Raw genomic sequence first — 24,836 nt, 5'->3', positions numbered from 1 at the left:
AAAAAAAAAAAAAAAAAAAAAAAAAAAAAAAAAAAAAAAGAAATACTTGAGCCGGGCGGTGGTGCCACACGCCTTTAATCCCAGCACTCGGGAGGCAGAGGCAGGTGGATTTCTGAGTTCGAGGCCAGCCTGGTCTACAGAGTGAGTTCCAGGACAGAAACCGGCTCGAAAAAAAACAACAAAAAAAGAAATATTGTTGCTTGGAAGTGGTGGCACACACCTTTAATCATAGCACTGGGGAGGCAGAGATAGAGGGGCAGAGGCAGACAATCTCTGAGTACAAGGTCAGCCTAGTCTACAGAGTGAGTTCCAGAACAGCCTACACAAAGAAATCCTGTCTCAAAAAACAAAAACAAAAACAAAACAAAACAAAGAAACCACAAACAACAAAATAAAACAAACAAAAAACCCTGCAAAAACAAAAAACCTTGTTAATCAAAATCCTAACTTTGTTCTATTATTTCTTGACTTTTCCTTCCTCAAATTAAACTCATGCATGCAGCTTAAGTTTTTTCATTAAAAAAGTAATCACTCATTATTTTTATCTCTTTGCGTATAATCATTAACTTTTCAACCTGTGTTTATCATTAAGTTGGACATGAAATCTCTACTTGTTTAAGATTTGCATATTCAGATCTTCTCTGAAAACATATAATGTTCACCTGGTGATTATTCTACATGGCTCATTCAATCCCTTTGAGCCCTATTTTTCTTTTTTTTCTTTCTTTTTTTTTTTTGTTTTGGTTTGTTTTTTGAGACAGGGTTTCTCTGTATAGCCCCAGCTGTCCTGGAACTGACTCTGTAGACCAGGCTTGTCTTGAACTCAGAAATCCACCTGCCTCTGCCTCCCGAGTGCTGGGATTAAAGGCATGCACCACCACTGTCCGGCTGAGCCCTATTTTTCAAACATCAATTCTTCATTTCTTCTTTTCAAAGAAGATATTTTTCCATATTTTTAATATTTTTCCATTTTGCCCTGTTGTACTTAGTCAGAAAATGCTTAAACTCTGGAGTTTTCATTTCTGGATTTTGATTAACAAGGTTTTTTGGTTTTGCGGGTTTTTTTGTTTGTTTTAATTTTGTTGTTTGTCTGGAGTACAGAACTAGGAAATCTTAAAAGTGTCCTGTTCAAATTTCAAATACTGCCAAGCCAAAACAAAACTAATTTATAATTGACATACTATCTGCCTTGAGACAAACAAAACTGAGTAAGAATGACTAGGTATCAAGTGCAAAAAACAGGTCAAAATATAGAGCCAAATATTAAGTCAACAACTCATGCCTTATTTACTTTGGGGCTAAAACATCTGACACTAACAAGAGATGGAAACCAAAGTCGTCAAGATGGCGCCGAGGGGAAAGGACCTTGCAACTAAGCCTGAAAACCTAATAGAACTGACTTCTGAGAGTTAGCCTCTGACCTGTGCATTCTATGTGTGTGAACATGCACACAAACATACACACTAAGTTAACAAATACATGTAACTGTAAAGACTAAAAGCAAGAACAAAATACTGATTGTTCATAGGACTTGCATTCATGTCAGCTATAGGTGTCAATCAGCTTAGAGAGACGCATGTTTAACAAATCGCCCTAAGCAAAACAGCAAGACACCATCTCAAAAAAAAAGAAAACTAGGCTAAGTATGATAACAAATTCGTATAATCTCAGAATTCAAGAAGCTGAGGCAGAAGGATCAAACACAAAACGAGTTAGTGAGTTTTGAGCCAACTTGAACTAAGAATGAGACCCAATTTCAAAATAAAATAAATTTAGGTAATTGAATAAATTCTTAAGAGTGACTATTTAAAATGTCTGTTCTCAGGAACATTCTCTCAACTTAAGCACAGCCTTTGCTGTCACTGTCTTGCTTCTGCTCATCATGAACACCACATGGGTTTTAAGATGGGTAACAAACCCAGAAGTACAATTTCCCAACTACCCGTAGTGTTCATTATCAGAATTTCAAAATCAAGTCAATATGGATTTCATTCTTGTAAATAGCAAGTTGCCTTGAGACTGAACAATTCTGCTCTTGTTCAATGTCTCCAATGCCAACTCATTTCTTTGTGGTAATTTGATTCCATTAGAAAATATTGTTGAGCCGGGCGGTGGTGGCGCACGCCTTTAATCCCAGCACTCGGGAGGCAGAGGCAGGCGGATTTCTGAGTTCGAGGCCAGCCTGGTCTACAGAGTGAGTTCCAGGACAGCCCGGGCTATACAGAGAAACCCTGTCTCGAAAAAACCAAAAAAAAAAAAAAAAAAAAAAAAAAGAAAATATTGTTAACATTTTGTCAGTATGACTTAAACAATAGAAAAGTAGCAACATGTTTGTTATTTGTTGATTAAAAATCTGATAAAAGCTGACAAGCTTCTCTGACTAATATGAGAACATTTAAAAGCAGTGATGAGAATCTCTATTCACTTTTGTTGTTAGAGGGATTCCCTATTGACAACATAAGTTATGAGTAGCTAGCACAAGTAATTTAATTCCAATGATCATCAAATAAAGTATTTTAAGAGTTATATAAACCTATCTATGGAGATTAGTTTTCAATATAAGAATGAAAGAGCAGGGGCTGGAGAAATGACTGTTCTGGAGGACTTCAGTTCCTCGTGCCCACAGGTGACTCATAACTGTCTCTAACTCCAATTCCAGGGGATTGAGCCCCCACTTCTGTCTACATAGGCACCTAATATACAAATGACAAAGACAAACACGTAGCCAGGAAAATACACATAAATAAAACTTTTCTTTAAATTGAAAAAAATTAAGAGTAAAAGTAATAAATACTAAAAATAAAATTTATAGATTTCTCAAACATGTAAAAACACAATGACAGAAATACAACTCTAAAATAGTAATTATATTTAAGTTAAATTCACCAGACTATGCTATTAACAATTCTAATGACTCGGTAAATTTAAAAAAGAAAAAAAAAAAGGATTCTAAGGCAGGCTTAGCACATGCCTATAATCCTAGCACTTAGAAGGTTTAAGAGTCAGGAAGACCAAAAGTTCACGGTTGCAGGCCAACCTAAGCTACAGGAGACCCTACTTTTCCAAGTAATTATTAGGATAACAAGTAAAAAGAAAGAAATAAAAAATCAGGAGGGAGGTGGTGGTTCAGCTAATAAAGTTCTTCCCTTGTAAGTATGAAGCCCTGACTCTGAGCCCCATTACCAATGTAAAAAAAGCCAGCCAGACCTGGTGCTTGCTTATGATCTCAAGGCCAAGATATATATAACGGGAACTACCAGCTAGTCAGGCCACCCAGCCTACTAGTTGATCAACAAGCCAGTAAGAGACCCTATTTCAAAGATAAGATAGATAGCAACTGAGAAGGAATGACACTTGAAAGTCTCTTCCCACTTCCACTCACAAGAACACAGATACATGTATGCAAATAAAAACACAAACATAAAAAATTACAGCTAGGGCTGGAGAGATGGCTCAGTGGTTAAGAGCACGGACTGCACTTCCAGAGGTCCTGAGTTCAAATCCCAGCAACCACATGGTGGCTCACAGCCATCTGTAATGAGATCTGATGCCCTCTTCTGGTGTGTCTGAAGACAGCTACAGTGTATTCATATATAATAAATAAATAAATAAATAAATCTTTAAAAAAAAATTACAGCTAACTGAGAAAAATTGTAAGAACTAGCAGCATATACAAAAACAATAATAAACAACTACAATGCACATTTTCCTTTTTTGTAGTAACACGGTTTAAAGTACCTCACTCTTTTTGAAGGCTGACACATGAGACTCACAGAAGATATTAAGACTCTAAAGTGTTTTTAAAATACTCAGACTAAGACTGGAGAGATGGCTCAGCAGTTAGGAGCACTTGCTGCTCTTGTAGAGGACCAGAGTTTGGTTGCCAGCACGAGGTTGGGTTGTTTGATCCACTTTTAACTCCAACTCCAGGAGCATCTGGCCCCTCAATGTAATCTCTCTCAGTCTCCCTGTCTCTGTCTCTCTTGCTCCCATGTGTATACACCAACAAAAATAAATATCTTTAAATTTTTCTTAAAATACTCAGACCAACATACTTAATTCAAATAGCAATGTGAAGATTTTTTTTTTTGAAACTGCAAGTATATACACGGTCAGATTTTTCCACTATGTGCAAACAAATGGGCAGAAATGGAAGTGGCCACATCTTTAATAGCAAAGCACAGAGGAAACCTTAAAGCCAATGGAACTGTTAATACTGTAAAGTCAATACCCTGCAAGATATTTGGAAGTTCACAATATAAAAACAGGACATAATCCTTTTCTACTTCTGGTTTTGTTTTATTTGTTTGTTTGAAACAGGGCCATACCATGTAACCCATGCTGACCTTTAACCTAGGTCTTTTTCCATTACTGTTCCATAAGAATTTAAACCACGTGTGTGTGTGTGTGTGTGTGTGTGTGTGTTTAAGTATTTGTTTTGTTTTTGAGACAAGATCTCAAAATGCTACTCAGGTTGCCCAGGTTGACTCATGGCCTTAAGTGATTCTCCTATACATGTAGCTCATGCTGGCTTGGGCCTCTAACTCTAGGACCTAGGAGGCAGAAGCAAGATGACATTCATGAATTTGAGGCTAGTCTAAACTACATAGTGAATTCCAGGATAGCCTTCGCTATTATGTGCGATACTTCCTCAAAAAAAATAATTTTGAAGTATGTGAAATACACAGAGGATAAAACATATACATATATGAAAAAATATATGCATATGCATGTACATATAGGTGTATGGCATATATAACGAATAAAGCAACACCATGGACTCCATGACATACTCCAGACTCCATGGACATGCTCATTAAGCATTGGAGAAAAGATTAAACTTTGCACAAAGTTTTACAGAGGCCATTCTAACACAAAAAAGGAGACTAGGAATGGAGAGATAAGTATCTATCAATGCTTATACTTGTGCTCAGCATCCACATAGTAGCCAACAACCACATGTTCTCAGGATCCAAGTCCATCTTCTCACCTCCATGATACCAGACACACACGGCACACATGCGTATATACAGGCAAAACACACATAAAGTAAAGTAAATCTGAAACAAACAAACAAAAAAGATAAAACACTTTTACTAAGACCCCCACAGTCTATCCTGTTAAAATACCTTCTCCAAAATAAGTTAAATGCCTCTCTCTCTCTCTCTCTCTCTCTCTCTCTCTCTCTCTTTCTTAGTTTTTCAAGACAGGGTCTCTCTGTATAGCCCGGGCTGTCTTGGAACTCACTCTGTAGACCAGGCCAGCCTCGAACTCAGAAATCCGACTGCCTCTGCCTCCCAAGTGCTATTAAATGCCTTTCTTAAACTTCTACTTTTTTAAAAGTATACTAATTGTTTTTAATTTCAAATAGTGGTTTCATGGGTAGTTGTCAAACGATTCCTGAATTTTACATCCAGAAAGTTTTCATTTTTATATACCCCCAAATGGCATCAAGACCTTTTTACAGAAATTCCCTACAGGTAAACGGCAATATCCTGAAGGGGGGCTAGTGAAACCCCTTTTCAAAAAATAAAGCAAGCTATTGGGATTAAAAGCATGCTCCACCATACTCAATGTGAAGGCACTTATAATTTTTTTTTTTACGTTTATGTGTATATGATTGTGCCAAAATGAGTTTATGTCTACCACATTCATCCAAGAACTTGCAGAGACCAGAAGAAAATGTGGGGTCCCCTGGAACTACAGTTATGGGCAGTTGTGAGCTGCCATTTGAGTACTTGAGAACCAAACCTGGTCATCTGCAAAAGCAGTATGTGCTATTAACTGATGGTCATGCCTTTAACCCCTGAAAGGATTTTAAGTATATAACCTTACATACAGTATATGCATTTTATAGCCTCCTAATAATAAACAAGACCAGCAATATAACTCAGTAAATATATTTGCTTCAAAAGCCTGCAGACCTGATTCTGATCCGAAACTACACAAAGATGGAGGGAGATGACCAACTCTACAAAGTTGAGTTCTCTGACTTCCACATGTGTACCATGACAAGCACACCCCAACACACATCAAGCACATACATGTAATAAATAACAAATTATTAATTAAAATAATATCATCAGAAACCATTCATAAGTTGTAAAATCTTAATTCATCCTTCTAGACTGAGAGTCCTCAATATTATGCAAGTCATAGATTCATCTGGATTAAAATCTCTAGAACAACAGACACTACATATCATTCATCTTAAGTGTTTTCCATGTAGGAGTAATGAAATATGCTTATAACTAAACAAAAATCAAAAAAGAACAAGGAAGATGAATTATCTGTCTTAACATACAACTGAGGAAAACAAACACTATCTCTCAAAAACAAGAATATAAAGATGTGCAGTATTATATATCCTTAACAAACACAGTCCACAATCATTTACTAACATCACAAACACATTTTGAGAAGATAAATTCTCTTTTCCCTTTTTGGTTTTCTGAGAGTCTCACTCTATAGCTTAGGCTAGCTTAGAACTCACTATGTAGTCCAGGCTGGCTTTGAATTCACAATCATCTTGCTGTCTAGGCATTCCTAAATGCTCTGATGAGTCACCATGCCTGTCTTGAGGGCAACTTTATACCCTGATCCTGAAGGTCCCCTGATGACACGTTCAAGTACTACTACAGTACTCACCTTCAAACTCAAATACATCTCTGCTCCTAAACAGAATTCTAGGGGAAAGTGGGTATTTAAAAGCAAGATCTTCTGAATAAATATGGGTGTTATTTCATTACAATTTAAGCTCCTGAAAGTATATACATAAAAGCTGGCCATGGTGATACATGCTTTTAATTCTAGCACTCAGGCCAGAAAGTTAGATCTCTGTTTGAGGCCAGCCTGATCTACACATTAACTGTAAGGTCTCTATTTCCTCAGATTCTCAAGATAAATATATGTGTGTATATATGTATATATGTATGTATATGAATATATATATATATATATATGTTCTAGACTAGGAAACATTCTAATAATACAGTTGTATTAGTTCAAAGATTCTTTCCTCATTTTCCAAGAGGGGAGCTGTACTACAAAATTAGCCTTTCGAAGAATTCCTACAGTCCAGCCAAAAAGTTCCAATATCCAAAGACACATATCAATAATTTACAGATCCCCAAAACAGTTTACTCATAAATGCCAAAAGAAACTGCCAAAGAAGCCAGATGAGTTGGCTCATGACTGTAATCCCAGAAGGCTATGGCAAGATTACAATCCTCAAATCTGAGGCCAGCCTCGGCCACATAATGGGTCCTGGGCCAGTCTGGGCTATAGAGTGAGTGAGACTCTTTTTCAAAACAACAACAAAAGAAAAATATCAAAGAAAGTATATTCTATTACAAACACACCACCTGTTGGATGATGTTACTCTTGTGTCTGTCGGCCTAGATTCTTTCTAAATTAAGTAGCTTTTTACTTTTTTTTTTTCAAATCTCTCCCCTCTTCCCCCTCTCTCCCTTCCCCCTCTACTCCCTCTCTCTCCTCCCCGCCTCCGCCGCTCGTTCCCTTCCCCCCCCCTCTCTTTCTCTCTCTCTCTCTCTCTCTCTCTCTCTCTCTCTCTCTCTCTCTCGTGTGTGTGTGTGTGTGTGTGTGTGTGTGTGTGTGTGTGTGTGTGTAGTCATCAGCAGAGACTGGAAAAGGGTGCCAGATACCCTAGAGCTTGAGTCATAAGCAGTTATAAGCCACCTGAGCTGGGTGCTGGGACCTGGAACCCAGGTGCTGTGGAAGAGCAGTAAGTGTTCTTTATCTCCAGCCCCTTGTTTTGTTGGCTGAGATAAGGTCTCAGGAACCAGGGCTGACCTTAAACGTAATAGGAAGCATAGAGAAGAGCTTGAACTCATGTTCCTCCTGCCTCTAGAATGATGGGATTACAAGTGTGTGCCACCATTCAGACTGAACGGCTTTTAAAAAAGGTTTGGTGGTTTCAATTCCACAGATCTATTGGCTCGCTCAGTAGGTTCACAACCCCCTTTTATGCATCCCTGTCTATTTCAACAAGCTAATCAACAGATTTTGAGAATTCTTACCCCAAGACAGGGATGCAATAATATTTTTGTTGGATCAGTCGAAAAAGATCCTGTCTCTTGCAGAAATAAAGTCAAGCTGCCCAGTGTGGCTCTTTGGTAGAATGCTTGCTAGCAGGTTTAATTCCCTAGATGTACTCGGGCCCCACACTCGAGCGCAAAAAACAAACAAACAACCAGCCACAAACAACAGCTACACCGGTACAAAGTAAAAGTAGGCCGTGGAAGCATTTTAACTGTCACACACACTAAACTGCCAGAAGTGCTCTGCTTGCTCTGCAAACACAACCTAATTATCAATACCTGTCTCATACGGGACAGGCAAGGACAGTGTATAGTCTATACATGTTTGACACTTTTAAGTTCTCCCAAGCATAATCTAACCAATCATATTTAACTCCTTTCCAAATACACTTGTATTTGTCAATAACAATCTCCTGAGGTTCTATGATATGGACAATACATTACTAAATTAGTAATCAAGATATCCCAACGTTGCCACTAATTTAACACATGACCTTGGAAAATTACCTCTTTATGCCTAGATTTCCTATTTTCCTATAATTTTCATGGTTTTAGGATTACAAAGAAACTGAAAGAGCATTCTGAACATAAAAACTTTATGCTACTATAAATCCACACGGCCAAAAACAACTCTCCTTATTCTCAGCCCGATAGCGATCACTCTGAAGATGATGTTCTGGGTTTTCATAATTTACACAACTGACTCTATTCAAAGGCACAGACTATGTCAAGTTTCTCCCCTTCCTGATCTTAGCATGCATACTGTATTACCATACTAACCATACTAATGCTAAAATACATGCACATTTATCAACCTAGAGGACACGTCCCAGCATTTGTTTTTAAATAAGCTAACTTATAAAGGGAACTTCCCCAAATGCAGACAAACTCTTCCTGAACACTTTCCATCCTTGCATATACACATATAAACATAGAAGCTATAAACCAACAGACCATCTGGTCTTCAAGACCCAAAACATTTCTTTCCAAGTAGAAACTAACGAGTGACATTCGTTAAACTTATTAACACAGAGATCACTATGTCATCTCTGCACATATTTCCGCCTTTAGAGAATACCAAAGATCTTGTACAGGTAAACTACTCGCTAAAGACCATCTCCCCTGCTACTTCTGTCCCTTACTCAAACAGACATAAACTGGATCTTGGGAGATGCTCCAATCGGGCCTACTACACAAACTAACCTGTCAGGGGCACAAGCGACTCCGCCTCCACTCGCTTACTTTCTCGTCCCCCTCCCCCAAACCAAGAGCCCGCTGGTCAGGGACACCCCGTCACCCCGCCTAGAGGGACTTCCCGGTAAGCTCAGGATCCCTTTCCCTCTCTCCCCTCCCCCATCCTCACCCCGCTCTCCCGGAGGTCCAGGTCCGGGGGGGTGACAGTGGATCACGGGGAGCCAAGGAGAGACTACTTGGGCCTTCAAAGGCCTGCTCACACTGCACTACTCACCGTGTGAGGCCGAGAGCGCCGAGTGCAGGCAAGTGGGGAGAGAGGGTGTCAGCCTGGCGCCTCGGCTTCCCTGTGTCCACACCGTAACCCTCCCGCTTGTCAGGAGGCGGCCAGCGGGTAAGCGGACCGGAGGAAACGCGAGAGAGGAGAAGCCAAAGGCGTAGGTCGGAAAGGGGAAACCGAGAGAAGGCGGGTCCGGCAACCGAGACCGGGATCGTCTCCCCCCCCTCCGCAAAGCGAACCCAAAATGGCGGCGGGAGCGGCGGCAGCAGCGGCGGCGGCGGCGGCGGCGGCAGCTCAGGGGAGGGAGGGAGCGAGCGAGCGAAGGGCGCCTCGTGCCCCCCCGCCTCCCACTCCTCCCTCCGCGCGCTCTCCCCGCCGCCCCCCCTCACCCGACTCCGGACGCGCAGCGCGCACGCCCGCCGGCACGCTTCCGAGTGTGTCTGGACTGGTCCCGAGCTGCGCCCTCCAACCACCGCCTCCGGCCGCCCCGCGCCGCCAGCACCGACGCGCTCGCTCCGGGGCTCCAGCTCGCGCGCTCCCGACTCCCTCTCGGCCCTCACGCGTACCTTCCGTGGCGCGAGCCCGAGCCTCCTCCTTCTCCTCCTCCTCCTCCTTCTCCTCGGCTCGCCTCCCTCCCTCCCTTCCCCGCCCCCACGGCTACCAACGGCAGCCACGGCCGCCGCCGCCTTCGCCCCCACCCCTCAAGCGTGCGCCTCCCACAATCCCCCCCGCGGGACGTTCCATTGCGAGCGGCTGCCGGGGCAGGGGAGAAGCCGACACGCCCGCGTAGATGAGGCTTGCCACCGGGACGGGAATCTCTCGAGTAGCGAGCGAAGGGACCTAGGCACGGACCTCCTGGGACGGGCCGCCGCGACGCCAAGGCTTGCTGCCCGCTTCCGGCCGCGGGGCGGGTGGCTCGGTGCCCCTCCGCTGGGCTGTGGTTGCAGCCGCGGCGACTGCGCGTTGGGTAGCTTCCTGCCACACGACCCGAGCTTGCTTCACAGCTGCTTGACGGGCGCCTCAGATCCAACCGCCTGCAGTGTGTGCGGGTCACCGAAGCAGGAGTACTAGTGGTGGACTCATGGTAAGGGGACTCAGCCATACAGGGGATGCGATGAAGAAGAAGGGAAAGGAGCGTGTATTCGAACTGCCCCGAGATAGGGAGAGAGGGCAGCAGCGTCGGTAACCCTCCAAGAGGGCATCCTCCAGTCCCGGGGCTGCGGACCTGGGATCAGAGGGCAGAAAGTCTGTTTGTAAGTTAACGTAGTTTAACGTAGTTAAAGTCCCAAAAGGTAGCTATCCTCTACTATGTTTGTGTGATCCTTGTGCACTTCTTAAAGATTGTGCGAACTCGGTTTTCAACTGGCAGCCTGATTTTAGAGCAGTGATTCTCAGCCTTCCTAATGCTACCACCCCTTTAGTATAGCTCCACATGGTGACTCCCAACCATAAAATTATTTTTGTTGCTACTTCATAACTGGAATTTTGCTACTGTTATGAATCGTAATGTAAATATCTGATATGCTGGATATCTGATATGAGACCCCTGTGAAAGGGTCCTTAGGCCCTCAAGGTCGCCATCCGAACGTTGAGGGTCGCCATCCGTACGTTGAGAACCAGTGTGTTAGAGGATTAAAGCCTGCACTTAGATTTTATTTCTGGATTTGATCTTTTAGGGCTTCAAATTATTTTTATAAGTTATTTATGGGATGCTGGTCGTATAAAATTAGCTAACCCCAAAATATGCCTTCAGGGTTGGAGTATGAAATAAGGAGATCATATATGTAAAGTAGAATTAGCTCCTGGGCACAGGGAAAATGTAGAGTGTTATTGTTATCGTTTACGGTACTGTTGACGTTGATAAGACTTGTAGGTGTAATTGGTAGTTTGTGTTCTAGTCATCTAAATTGCTAGTTAAACCAGACCTATGACATTCCTTGGCCGCTGGTATTTGTTTTCATGTTGACATTTGATGAGTGAATTCAGAACTATGTGATGTTTTAAAACCCCAACGTTTGATCTATTCATTTTTAGTCTTCCACAAAAAAGCAAAGCAAAATTTTAGAGGAATGAGTTACTTAAGTTTCCTTTCTTATCTGTGAATTCTTACCTTTGTGATTCAGGGGGACATTTAAACATTACTATGTTCTATTCATCTCCAAAATCCATTCAATTAATATTTAGTCTTTTTTGGAGTGGGGGTTAAATTTTAAATTGTCTTTTGCGATTTTTTTTTTTTTGACACAGTCTCACTCTTTAGCCCAAGCTTGCCTGGAACTCTGACAATCATCCTGCCTTAGCCTCTTGAGTGGTTGGATTATAGGCAGGAACCCACACCTGGCTTTCAGATAACCCAACCTTTCCCTATTACTTGTATGCATTAGTATTGTCTTCATGTTTCCTTCTTTGAGTTAAAGAGAAAATCAGCCTTAATCACCTTGCTGTAAAATTACTTTTGCTAACCAAGCCCTAGCTGATTCATGGAGCCCACCTAGGTTTACACTAATCTTTCTTTAGTAGCTTCCTGTGTGCAACTTTGTATAGGTGTGTGCTTGCATGTGTGCAGACTGTCTAACTTCTTTACATGGTCTATCTCAAAGTAAATGGAAATGTTTAAAATCAGTGTCACATACTTAAATACTAGAACTAGCCTAGCTCAAGGCTATAATCTTCACACTTGGGAAGTGGAGGCATGAGGATGGAACTTCAAGGTCATCCACAGCTATACAGCAAAGTCTTGACTAGACACTGTCTCAGAACAGCGGCATTGAGGGGGAGTGGGTGTGAAAAAGTTAGAGACTGGAAAGGATTAAGGAACTACTGTCCTGTTTGAACCCTTACAACAGCCATGGAGACATTGCATTTTCCAAGTGAAGCTTGAAATTCAAAGAAATCTGTAACTTGGTCTTTAGACTGTAGCTTCTTGTCTCTTAAGAACCTAACTCTTTCCCTGCACCACACACTGCCTTCATAGTAAAAATTCTTTATTATTTTGTATGTATGGATATTTTGCTTCCACGTATGTCTGTGCATCGTGTGTGTGTGTGTGTGTGTGTGTGTGTGTGTGTGTGTGTGTGTGTTGCCCTCAGAGGCCAGAAGGGGGTGGTGTGTCTGTATGTCTGTGTGTCTATGTTGCCCCCAGAGGCCAGAAGAGGATATTGGATCACAGAAAATTGTGAGTCCCTGAATGGGTGCAGGGGATTGGGGGTGAAAAACATTAATTTCCTTCTGTAGTCCCAGTGTTTCTCCAGGAACCCAAACCTGGGGAAGTAGGAGCAGAAAATGCAACATAAAATATGTTTGATTGTGCTGTGCACATGTGCATACACAGGCTTGGAGTCCCAGAGGTCAACTTTAAATGTCATTATTCAGGAGCCATCCTACTAGTTTTTCTTGTTTTGTTTGTTTTGGGTTTCTCTGTGTAGCCCTGACATCCCTCTATAGACCAGGCTGAACTCAAGAGATTTCCCCCTGCTTCTACCTCCAGTGCTGGATTTAAAGGCATGTGCCACTATGCCAGGCTTCTTCTTGTTGTTGTTGTTGTTTGTTTTCTGATTTAGCCACCTGCCTGGAACTCAGGCAAGCTGGATTTTGTTAACCAATGACCTGCCTGTGTCCACATTACCCCAATCTTGGAATTATAAAGTATCTACGACCGTGCCTGGCTTTCTTATATGTCAAGAGATTAAACTTGTATGACAAGCACTTTGCTGAGTTTTTTTTTTTTTTCAGCCCAACACTGGTTTTTTTTTTCCTGAAATTATGAAAACAACTAGTCTCCACTAATCTCCATACAGTCCTTTTCAGTCCACACAATTGAGTGCTGACTTAATATACACAAGGCCTTGGATTTGATCCCAGCACTGCCAGCCCAGTCTCCTGCCCCAGAAATAGTCTTCTTTGGAATTATTTGGTTCATCAGTATGATTTTGTTTTCTCCTTATTAGTTGTTTAGAGATGGGATCTCACTGTGTAATACTGTAGCCTGGGACTTGCTGTATAGAAAACAGGCTGGCCTTGAACTCACAGAGTGCTGGGATTAAAGGCATACATCTGCACACCTGGCTGTCCTTGCAAATGGTTTTTTTGTTTTTGTTTTCTTTTTTTCCTCATAAGTATTTTAAATGACATTGAAAATGTCATTTAGAGCTAAGTGTTGTGGCTTACACTTGAATTCTCAGCTTTTTAGAGGCAGGAGGATTGCTGAGAGTTGAGGACCAGTCTATATGAATGTGAGACCAGACAGACAGACAGACAGAATGAGCTAGTTGGGGTGTCTTTTAGTAGTAGATTATTTGTCTAACATGTACCAGGCCCTGAATTGATCTCTAACACCACTAAGATAAAAGCCAAACAGAATGTAATTTAGTATAGGTTGGTTTGTTTTGTTTTGGGGACAAGGTCTCACAGAGTTTAGGCTAGCCTTGAACTTACTGTACTGTGGAGGATGGATGACTTCTGGTCCTCTTGCCTCCACCTCTAAAGCCCTGTATTTACAGTGGACACCCCTGTACCCAATTTATGAAATGCTGGAGATGGAACCCAGAACTTTGTGCTTGCAATGTAAGCACTGTACCAGCTGAGCTGCTCCCCAGCCCTGGTTTGTTTTGTTTTTTGAGATGGGGTGTCACTCAGTGTTCCAGATCCTAGATCTCACAGAGATCCACCTGTTTCTGTTCCCCAAATGCTGGTATAAAAGGTGTGGGCCATTATGGACCAGCTTAACTAAGACCAAGAGAGCTAAGTAAAACAGTTAACAAGTGGAGTAGATACAACCTTGTTCCAGCCTGTGACCAAGAGCTTTGAACCCATACTCTCAGCTATACCTTGCCCTATAGCAGCCTCCTCCACTATAATGTACAACAGTGGTATCAGTGCTCCTTTGCAGTAGAGGGGTTCCAAGACTAAGTTTGGAATTTAGTTTAAAGTGAAGTCTCTTAGTATGCTTAGTGGAACAAACCTACCATCCTGGTACTGGGAGGTAGGGGCCATCCCTGGCTACGTGGTAAGCTTGAGACCAGCCTAAGCTATATGAGACTGCCTCACAACAACTAAGTAGAGAAACAAAATACAGGTGTTTATTACAGTTTTCCCTAAGAGTTTTAATATGTATTTCAAAGTTAATCATGAAATTAATGACTGCATTATTTCTCAAATTTTTGGCCTTAGACCTAAGTTAGTAGTCAGCAAACATCTTGAGAAGTGATGTTTTAGGGCTGTGGTTTTCCTATAGAGCAAAAGAGCCCTGGGTCCCTGCAGGTGAAAGGGAAGTTGGGTGGCTCACGCCTTTCCTCCCAGCATTTAGGCAGAGGCAGAAGGAGCTCTGTGTGTTCCAGGCCAGGCTGGTCCAGATCATGAGTTCAAGACAGCTAAAGTTACATAGAGACCCTGTCTCAAAGAGGAGGGGGGAGCAATAGAGACCCTATAGTCTTGTTCACATCTGTACTCCGCATACATGAGCATGTGGAAGTGCTTCTCGTGTTTCTTGAGTGACTGAGTTAAGGAATTGGCTGGTTTTACAATGTTTTTATTTTAGGCTGGAAAGAAAGCTCAGTGGTTAAGAGCACTTAGTACTTGATAGAGGACCTTTGCTTAGTTACCAGCACCAGCATGGCATCTCACAGCTGCCTGGGGTTGAGGAGTGGGAAACAGACATACATGCAAGTACAGACATACAGACAAAACACTCATTAACATAAAATAAAAATAAAATCTTTTATTAGAAAAAAATTTATGTATTCTGCATGTTTGCATGATAGCTGTGGAGACCAGAAAGGGGTACCTGATCCCATGGAATGGGATTTACAAACTGTTGTAAGTCACTGTGTGGTGCTGGACATCAAACCTGGGTTCTTTGCAGCATCAGCAGGTGCTCTGACCTGCTGAGCAGTCTGTCCTGGATGGTTTGTCGCCCTCTTGACTGTGCTGGAGGTTTCATCTTTGTTCATTGTATTCCCTGGTATTGGCACATAGTAACAAATGAAATTTGTACAACTTTGTTACTGTTGTTGCTTTAATAACTATGTTGACACACAGGTGGAAAGAAACAATTATCAAGAGATTTCATTTAGTTACTCTGTCAGTGCTAGGTAGTTGTAGTTACGTTGAAGTACAAGAATCTCTACCTGTGAAAGAATTTGCTTTCTACAAATTCCAAGGTGAAGGATGGGAGCTGGAGAGGTGGCTCAGTTAAGAGCAGTTTTTGCTCTTGCAGAGGACCTGGGCTCGGGTCCCAGCGCTCACACGATGGCTGCAGTGATAGTTTATCTGTAACTCCAGTTTCAGTTACAGATTATCCAGTGCATCCATGCAGGCAAAATATCCATAGACAGAAAAATGAAATAAATAACTCTTAAATAAATCTTAAGAGCAAAGAAAGAATTTAAAGTCAACTATGGTTCAGAAATCTTAGCTGGAAAATTATAGAAATGAACAGTTTACATATTGGAATGCTATGGCGATCAAGTTGATGAACTCTTACATTGTACCATTCCATCTCACCTAGGGCCTGAACCATCTCTTTCTCGCAAGTTCACACTACCGTGCTACCCAGTAAAAGTCATCTAGGGCATCAGATGGACTGTGGCAACACTACAGTGACTTCAGGCAGCCCTTTCTTTTTAAAGATCCAAAGCTTAAGAGTGATGATGCTGGTGACCAGCACGGTGGTACTCACCTTTAATCCCACTCCACACTGTGGAGGCAGGGGCAGACGGACAGCCAGGGCTATAGAGAGAGACTGTATTCCTAAAAAAAAATAAAATGAAATGAAATAAAAAGAGAGTAGTAATGCTAAGAGTTCAGATGTGACAAAGAGATGGTATAAAGTGCTTCCTTTAAGTAAAAAGGTGAAGATGCTAGTACTCAGAGGCAGGAAAGCCAGGAAATAAATGCCAGCTTAATCTGTATAGTGAAATCCCATCTGAAAAGAGAAAGGAGAAAGGGGAAAGAAAGAGAAGGCACCACATTCATGTGACTTATTATATTTACTATAATTCTATTTATTTAAATGAGGCGTTTATTAAAATGCCTTAATTTATTCTTTGAACTTTGTTGTGGAAAATATACAGTGAAAAAAATAGTATGTATTTACTTTGGTATAGTCTATGGTTTCAGACTAATACTGAGAGTCGGATCTTGTTTGTTGGGATGGGGTAGATACAGTCTTACTCTGTAGCTCGGGCTCTCGTAATAAATCAACTATATAGTCCAGGTTTGCCTCAGTCCAAGAATTCCTTCAGCATCCCAAAAGCTAGAATTACTAGTGGCATGAGCCACTATACCCCACATCTGATGGGATCTTTAGGAAATACTTTATTTTAAATTTCTTTTCACTACCAAAAGAGTAGAATTTTCTAATTAAATATTTCTACCATACAAAAAGATAAATTTAGCATGTGGTATAAAAATAAAAAAACTCATGATATAAAATAATAAAATACTGTAATAAGGTCTGGCTGTGAAATGTCCCCCATAGGCTCACTTGTTTGAACATGTGGTCCTCAGTTGATGGTGCTGACTGAGGAGGGTGTGGAATTCTTGGGAGGTGGAGGTCACTGGAGGAAGTGGATTGTCCAAAGATGGCCCCTTGAGTGTAGGTGCAACATGACCAGAAAGAAGGCTTCCTGTTTCTGCCACTGTTCCTTCCCTGTCTATTGCCATGTCTCTTCCCTCTGCTCCCCATGATGGATTGTATGCCTCTGGAACCAGAGACCAGATTAAACCCTGCCTCCTGCAGTGCTTTTGTCAGGGTGTTTTATTACACCACCAGAAGAAAAAGACCCATCTGTTGGCTTGATTGTTCTCACTAACAATCCCAAGACCCAGAAGACAGAGTTTGGAGGATCTGTACAAGTTCAAGACCAGCATAGTCTGTGTAACTCCCTATCAGCTAGGGCTACATAGTAAGACTGTCTCAAACAAACAAACAAACAAACAAACAAAGTAACAATAAAATGAATACTCATGAACCTATTAGCTAATGTTGGAATTACTAGTTTCCAGTGTTTCTTCTAAATGTCAATGTTATTTTAGATCTTATTCTTAGCATTCCTTTGCCTTTTCAGTCTAATTTTGCCATCAGTGTATGTCCTGCAAACAGTGAGTGACTTTCCGAGGTTGCTTATGTTTTGTTTTCTCAAGCAGGATGTGACTTAATTCCAGGCTGGCCTTAAACTATACAGCTGAAGATGTCTTTGAGATTCACAACCTCCTGCTTCCACCTACTCAGTGCATGGGTTTGAAATTTAGTTTATTTAACACGAGACATAATATTTTTCACTCAGTATTAATTTTTGTTTGTTTGAAACAGGGTTTCTCTGTGTAGCCCTGGTTGCCCTGGAACTCTCTTTGTTTATTAAATCAGGCTGGCCTTGAACTCAGAGAGATCCATTTGCCTCTGCTTCTGAACTGCTGAGATTAATGCTGTATACTGCCTTGCCTGGCCAGTATATGTTTTAAAGTTGAACCGTTTATTATAGTTCCTTTCCTGCTATTTCTATGGCTAGTGTCTGACTATTTTTACTCATATCAGTGGATATTTTCTTTAGGTTTATTTATTTGTTTTTACAATTTTCAAATAATTCACAATCGTCTGCTGCAAACATTCTTACATTTTCCAGTATATATGCGGATGTCGTTTTCTAGAGTAAATATGAAGGAATGGAATAGCTGGGTATTCATACATCTTCAACTTTGTAAAGATTGCTTTACAATTGTTGTGGGACTTCTTCATTGGCCTCTCATTATAAAGGCTTTAATTCCGTTTTCGTGACTTGTGATGAGGTAAACTTACTGCCATAATGTTTCCTAAGTGAAATGGTTTTTCTTGTCTTTTCTCCAATTTGTTGATGCCCAGATGATTTTCATATATCTAGACAGTATCATATTTTTACATTACGTATGTTTTTATAAAATAGCTTACCCTTTTTTTCTCTTTGTCTTTTTTTAAGAGAGCAAAGACCATGGTGGCAGGAATAACAAGGCTTTTCTCCAGGGTCCAGAAGGTGAGTCCTCACAGACTGCTCACATGCTTCACTTTCAGGTAAAATTCTCAGGAGGCTAAGGCAAGGAGACTTCCAGGTAAAATTATTCTCACGGCTAAGGCAAGAGGATTGGGAGTTCAAGGTCAGTTTGGCCTGCCAAGTGAGAGTCTGGCTAAGCAACTGGCAGAAACAGTGTGCCTGAGGTAATATGTGATGAGGAGTTAGCATTTTTTACAAATTGGTAAATTTGAGCTAGCTGGCTACTTAGACGTGCCACTTTTGATAAGAGACTAAAATCATACAGATAATAGACTGTCTCAGGAGGCTAGGAAGGTGGCTAGTTAGTAAGGTGGTAATGCCACTCAAGCATGAGGGCCTGTGCAGCACTCCAGTGAAAACTGGCATGGATGTAACCCCAGAGCTGGTAGGCTGGATATAAATAGATCCCTGAAGTTCATTAGCTGTAGCGCTAGCCTAGCCAAATTGGTAAGCTCCAGGCACACTGACAACTCCCTTAAATAAATATGTAAATAAGGTAGAGAGCAGGCAAGGAAGACACTTGGCCTCAACCTATAGGAGCCACCATGTGTGCACACATGAACAAGTACTTCCATGACATGCAGAAAGGACGGGGGGCAAGGTGAGACCTTCATCTGGGCAGGGGATGCAGCTCCATAAAATACTTAACTGGACTCAGGAAATCTGGATTAGGTGTCCAGTACCACATAAACTGAACATGGCAGCAGCAGTACTAATCAGTAGTCAGACTTCGGAGGTAGATACAGGAGGATAAGAAACTCAAGGTCATCTTCAGCTACACAGCACATTTGAATCTAGCCTGGAATACATGAGACTCTGCCCACGCCTCCTCACACCACACCACCCCCAGCCTCCCCAGAAAGGTAAGGGGCTAGAGAGATGACTCATGAGTTAAGAATGTATGCTGAAACAAACCTAAGGACCAAAATTGGAATCCCCACCATCCATGGAACAAGCAGAACCTTCCACAGACACTTGTCTAGGGGAATCTAGCAGTTCTTTCTGCCCTCCACACAACCATATGCATATATGCACATACACTGAAGCAGACCCATACAAATACAAAAATAAGACCATACTGAATTGAACATGGTGTCACAGTCCTGTCTATAATCAAAGCATTTGGGAGACTGAGACACAAGGATCAAGGCTGGCCGGAGCTATATAGAGAAACCCTGCCTCAAAGTGGGCAAAGGTTTTATACTACTGGTTTGTTTTCGTCTTTTTAATTATTTACCAACTATTAGTTATAGTTTTGTTTGTTTGTTCATATTGGTTTTTTTTAAAACAGAATCTCACTGTGTAGCCCCAGCTGGCCTGGAACTCAAGGGAAATCCATCTGCCTTTGTCTCCCAAATGGTGGCACTAAAAGCATACACCACCACCCCCAGCATGCTTTATTTTTCTTGACCCTCATGACAGTGTACTATCCTTGTTTAAAAGTTGCAGAAACTAAGGATTAGAATGGATAAGTAACCCACTCTGAAAGCCTTACATAGGTGCTAGCTTGTGGACTTCAAAGCCTGTGGCCTAACCAGTGTACATATGGTATCCATGTTCTCCAGAGGTACACAGTTCAAAGGTCATGAATAAGCGACCACTCTGATCATGTGGTACTAAGGCAACACCTATGCCCAGCCTGGGTTTGCTTTGCACAGGAAATCCTCATAGACCTGAGTCTTGAGGATGAGAACTGAAAAAGAAAGGGTCACTTGCAACAAATCATAATTACAAGAGTTCTTACAAAAGGAACATTCCCCTTGTACAGTTTGGGATTTGGAGGAGGTGTTGTTCATTTTCTTTTTCTTTATGAGATTTATAAAATGCTTCGGTCCATTTTAGTGAATCAAAGCAAAATAAAGTTACCAAAGAAATAAAAGCCAATATTGGGGCAAGAAAGTTGGCTTGGTGGCTATGAACACTTGCTGATCTTGCAGATGACCTAAGTTTGGTTTCTAGAGCCCATGAGGGCTCATAACTACCTGTGACTTTGGTTCCTGAGGATCCAGTGTCCTCTTCTGGCCTCTTCTATTCACACAGGCATAAAACTGATACATATAAAAATAAGGGCCAGGTGTGATGGTTCGTGCCTCTAATCTCAGCAGACAGAGACAGCAAATCCCTGAATTTAAGGCCAGTTTGTTTTACATAGTGAGTTCCAGGTTAGCCAGAGTTACATAGGTGAGACCTTGTCTCAAAAAAGGGTGTATAGTTACAGAGTTGGTTCAGTGGTTACAAGCACTGGCTCCTCCTTCAGAAGATCTATGATTGATCCCCAGCACTGACTTGGTGGCTCACAACCATCTGTAACTCCAACTCCAGGTTGGCCTCTGAGGGTACCAGAAGGCACACATGTGGTGCACAGCCTTACATGCAGGCAAAATACCCATTCACATAAAATGAAAATGTATGGTTTCTTAATGAATATGTTTTTAGTTTGGCTCAGGATGACCCTCTTTGGCTCCTCGGTAGTGTTTGAGGAACTGCATCATGTTCACTCTGGAACTAAGCTGAGGGAATTGTACATCGGGTTGTTCATCCTAGAAGTGAGACGAACTGGTTGGTTCCATTTATAACACTTTAGGACATAAGGAATCCATTTTGTTTGTTTTCTATTTACTGAAAGGAAGTAAATCTAACAACTAAAGTCATCAGAGTACTTAGTGTAGAAATAGCACCACCTTGAGGCCATTGAATATTTTCAGTTAATTTTATTTATATGTATTGTTATATGTGTTGTTTACCTGAGTATATTTGTGCACTGTGTGCATTCCTGGTGCCTGTGGAGGCCTGAAGAGGGCGCAAATAACTGGGACTGGGTTGCCCGTTATTGTGAGCTGCCATATGGGTACTAAGAATAAACCAGGGTCTTCTGGAAGAGCAGCCAGTGCTCTCAACAACTGAGCCACCACCCAAGACCCCTAGTTTTCTTACTTTTAAAAAATGTATTTTTATTATTCCTGAGTATGATGTATATGGAGAGATGCACTTGTGAACTTCAGTTCTTCTCTTTTATGAGGCTTCATGGTAACTAAGTTCACCAAGTTTACATAACAAGTACCTTTACTCCTAAGACATCCCAGAGGTGTAGCAGATGTGGTGGTTATATTCCTATAATCCAGACACTTGAAATGCTGAGGCAAGGATTTTGAAAATTTAAGGTCAGCCTGATTGTTCCAGGACAGCCAGGACTAAATTGTGAGATCTTGTCTCAAAACAAACAAAACAACAAGGACAATGGTAGATGGAAAGAGACTGGCGCCTTTCCTAGTACTAGGGCATATTACTCAAGGTGCTGTCCTAAGAGGACAGCTCTTCCTTTCTCTTTTGTGTGTTTAGAATTTTGACTTTGCTGGCAAGAACAGTATGTGGATAAAGGGATGGAAGTCCATCCTCAATTATCAGTGGATGTCCTTGGATATGGTGGGGGCAGTGGCTGCTTGCTTCCTTCTTCCCTCCCTATATTTTATTTTTGCTTTTAATCTATATGGGTGTTTTTTCCTTCCTGGGTGTCTGCATACACATGTGCTCCTGATGCCTGCACAAGCCAAAAGAGTGTGTTGGAGCCCTTCGAACTGTAGTTACAGTTGTAAGCTGCACATAGGTGCCAGGCATTAAACCTGGATCTTCTGGAAGAGCTAGGCCATGTCTTCTTTTTCCTTCTTTCCTTTTGCTTGAGACAGGCTGTTCTGTAACCTAGGCTACCACAGCAGGATCAGCCTGAGAGCGTAATGGCCACTCTCAGCTGGTTTTCATTTTCAACAACGGAAAGTATTTCCATTCCTGCCTCTGTAGCCAGAAATAATCTCCTAGCAGCAGGTTAGAGGAATATTTAAATTGTTTGGAAGATATACCTGCCTCTGCTGTAAATTTGACTTACATTCTTAAAATTATAGCAACCTATTTCTTTGCACTGTTGGTTTACCACTAATATTTCAGATTTGGTGTGCACTTGGGAGGATCCTTGGAGCCTCCACACACATGAGTGTATATAAACACAAAACACACAATATGAAGGACTGAAGAGATGGCTAGGTGGCTAAGAGCGGTTGCTACACAAGCATCAGGACCAGATTCAGGTCTCAGCATCCACCTTATAAGCTGGGGTCTCACATGTGACCATAATTCCCATCAATGAGAGAGGAGAATCACTGGAACTGCCAGCTTCCAGACAGAGAGAGAAAAGTATGGAGGCCCCCACCCACCCACCCAACCCTAGGTTGAGGGAGAGTCAGTACCTCAGTGGCCTAATACTGTCTTCTGGCCCAGTGTGTGCACAGGCATGCTAGTGTTCTCCCAGACATATACACTAAATAAGTTCTAAGTGCAAAGTAGGTCAGCAAATGGTCAAGCAGGTAAAGACCGTTGTTGCCAAGACTCACCACCTAGATTCTGTCCCTGGTTCTCCAGTGATGGAAAGAAAGACTGATTTCCACAGGCTGTCCTCTGCTTCCCCCACACATGCTGTGCCACTCATCCCACACATAGCATTAATGTATAAAGAAATCTGAACAGGGTAATGTAAGATGTGAACAAAAGACTTGGCAAAGTAGCTCATAGGGCTAAAGAATTTGGTGCCAAGCTTGATAACCTGAGTTCCATCCCTGAGACCCACAAGATGATAGAGAGAGGACCTTGCTGTTGTCCTTGGGACCCATGATATGATAAAGAGAGGACCATCCCTGGGTTGTCCTTGGGACCCACAAGATGACAGAGACAGGAGCTTCCCTGTTGTCCTCAGGACCCACAAGATGCATAGAGACAGGGACCTTTCCCGGGTTGTTCTTTGATTTCCACATGTATACATTGGCATGTGCACATCCATACAAGCAAGCACAAATAAATGTATTTTTTAAAACATTTTATGTGGGGGTAGAGACAAATGGATTTCTGTGAGTTCAAGGCTTAGCCTGGGCTGCATAATGCATTCTAGGTTAGCTAGGAGTAAGTCCCTGTCTAAAAAAAAATTTTTTTTTTAAATTATTTTTAATGAAAACAAAAGGAGCCGAGCAGTGGTGGCACACGCCTTTAATCCCAGCACTTGGGAGGCAGAGGCAGGCGGATTTCTGAGTTCGAGGCCAGCCTAGTCTACAGAGTGAGTTCCAGGACAGCCAGGGCTATACAGAGAAACCCTGTCTCGGAAAAAACAAAAACAAAAACGAAAACAAAAGGTAGTGAAAAGAGTAGAGATTTTAGAGTCAGTCTTGGATATAGTGTTAGTTAGGGTTTCTTATATTGTGATTAAGCACCCTGACCAAAACCAATTTGAGACAGAAAGGCTTTGTGTTAACTTACTACACTCACTCTTGGGTTGCATCTGGCCATGCACCCTGGAGGTCGCTTTTGACCTGCTTTGTTCTCATTATTCTCAGCTCCCTCTTATAAACCCGTAACTGGAGTCACTTCCCATCTGTACAAGGCTTGCTGTCTTTAAGCTCACTGGAGCATCTCATGGAGCCCAAGCTGGACTTGGACCCCTGATCCCACTGATACACCCTCGTGCCCTGCTAACTTGAGAACTATTTTTTTATATTTTTCTCATATTTATCTCCTGAAATGTCATCTGTATCTCCCACCCCCATTCCTGAAGTTTCTGTGTATAGTTAACTAGTTTTCACTTAGCTGGACACCTTACATACTCCCTCATTACTAATGAAATATTCTTATTTTGCTGGTCATAGCTAGCAAGGCCAGGCATGTTACACCCAGCACTAATGAGGTAGAGGCAACCAGATCTTTACAGTTCAAAGCTAGACACAAGTCAGACTCTGACAGAATGAAAGGAATAGGGGAAGAGTAACTAAAGGATATTTATAACTGTCTCCTTTACTCCCAACACTCTGAGTTCAAGGTCTTTCAAGGTCAGACACATCCATCCTGGGAGCAGGAAACAACCATTTATAACCATCCATACTGAAGCACATTGCACTAACCCTCACAGTGGAGGCTCCTGTGCTATTAGGAAACATGCATGAGAGTGGGACGTGGATTAAAAGCATTTCCTGAGCTGCGTATGGGTTCTCCTTTCCTGTGTTCCCAGCTACTCAAATGTGGAAATAGGAGACTTACTGAGCCCAGAATCCAAGGCCAGCCTGGGCAACTAACTAAGACCCTAGCACAAAAAAATAGGAAGTGTGGCTGGGAGAGTTGGTTACTCTTAGTGCTTGAGAGGCTGAGACAAGAGTGCCATGAGCGCCGGGTGGTGGTGGCGCACGCCTGTAATCCCAGCACTTGGGAGGCAGAGGCAGGCGGATTTCTGAGTTCGAGGCCAGCCTGGTCTAC

The 24,836-nt window shown here is 42.0% G+C and overlaps 1 protein-coding gene across 3 annotated transcripts in view; it reads left to right on the top strand.

Moving 5' to 3' along the window:
* The first annotated feature begins 9,359 nt into the window (after positions 1–9,359).
* Positions 9,360–24,836, top strand: part of Dap3 (death associated protein 3) — a 29,099-nt gene continuing 13,622 nt past the window's right edge. Inside the window, exons 1-2 of one of the 3 annotated variants that reach the window (XM_028753092.1) lie at positions 9,360–9,378; positions 18,483–18,536. In XM_028753092.1, the coding sequence (XP_028608925.1) occupies positions 18,495–18,536 (42 nt within the window). In that variant the 5' untranslated portion in view covers positions 9,360–9,378; positions 18,483–18,494. Of the gene's footprint in view, positions 9,379–9,433; positions 9,557–10,483; positions 10,616–18,482; positions 18,537–24,836 lie in introns of those variants that run through there. The other 2 variants (XM_028753091.1, XM_028753090.1) reach the window with 2 other exon arrangements.

Source organism: Grammomys surdaster, unplaced genomic scaffold, assembly GCF_004785775.1.
Source record: "Grammomys surdaster isolate TR1022 unplaced genomic scaffold, NIH_TR_1.0 125946, whole genome shotgun sequence".
Lineage (NCBI taxonomy): Eukaryota > Metazoa > Chordata > Mammalia > Rodentia > Muridae > Grammomys > Grammomys surdaster.
Note: the sequence above shows the minus strand (reverse complement) of the source record. Positions and strands in the feature narration are given on the sequence as shown.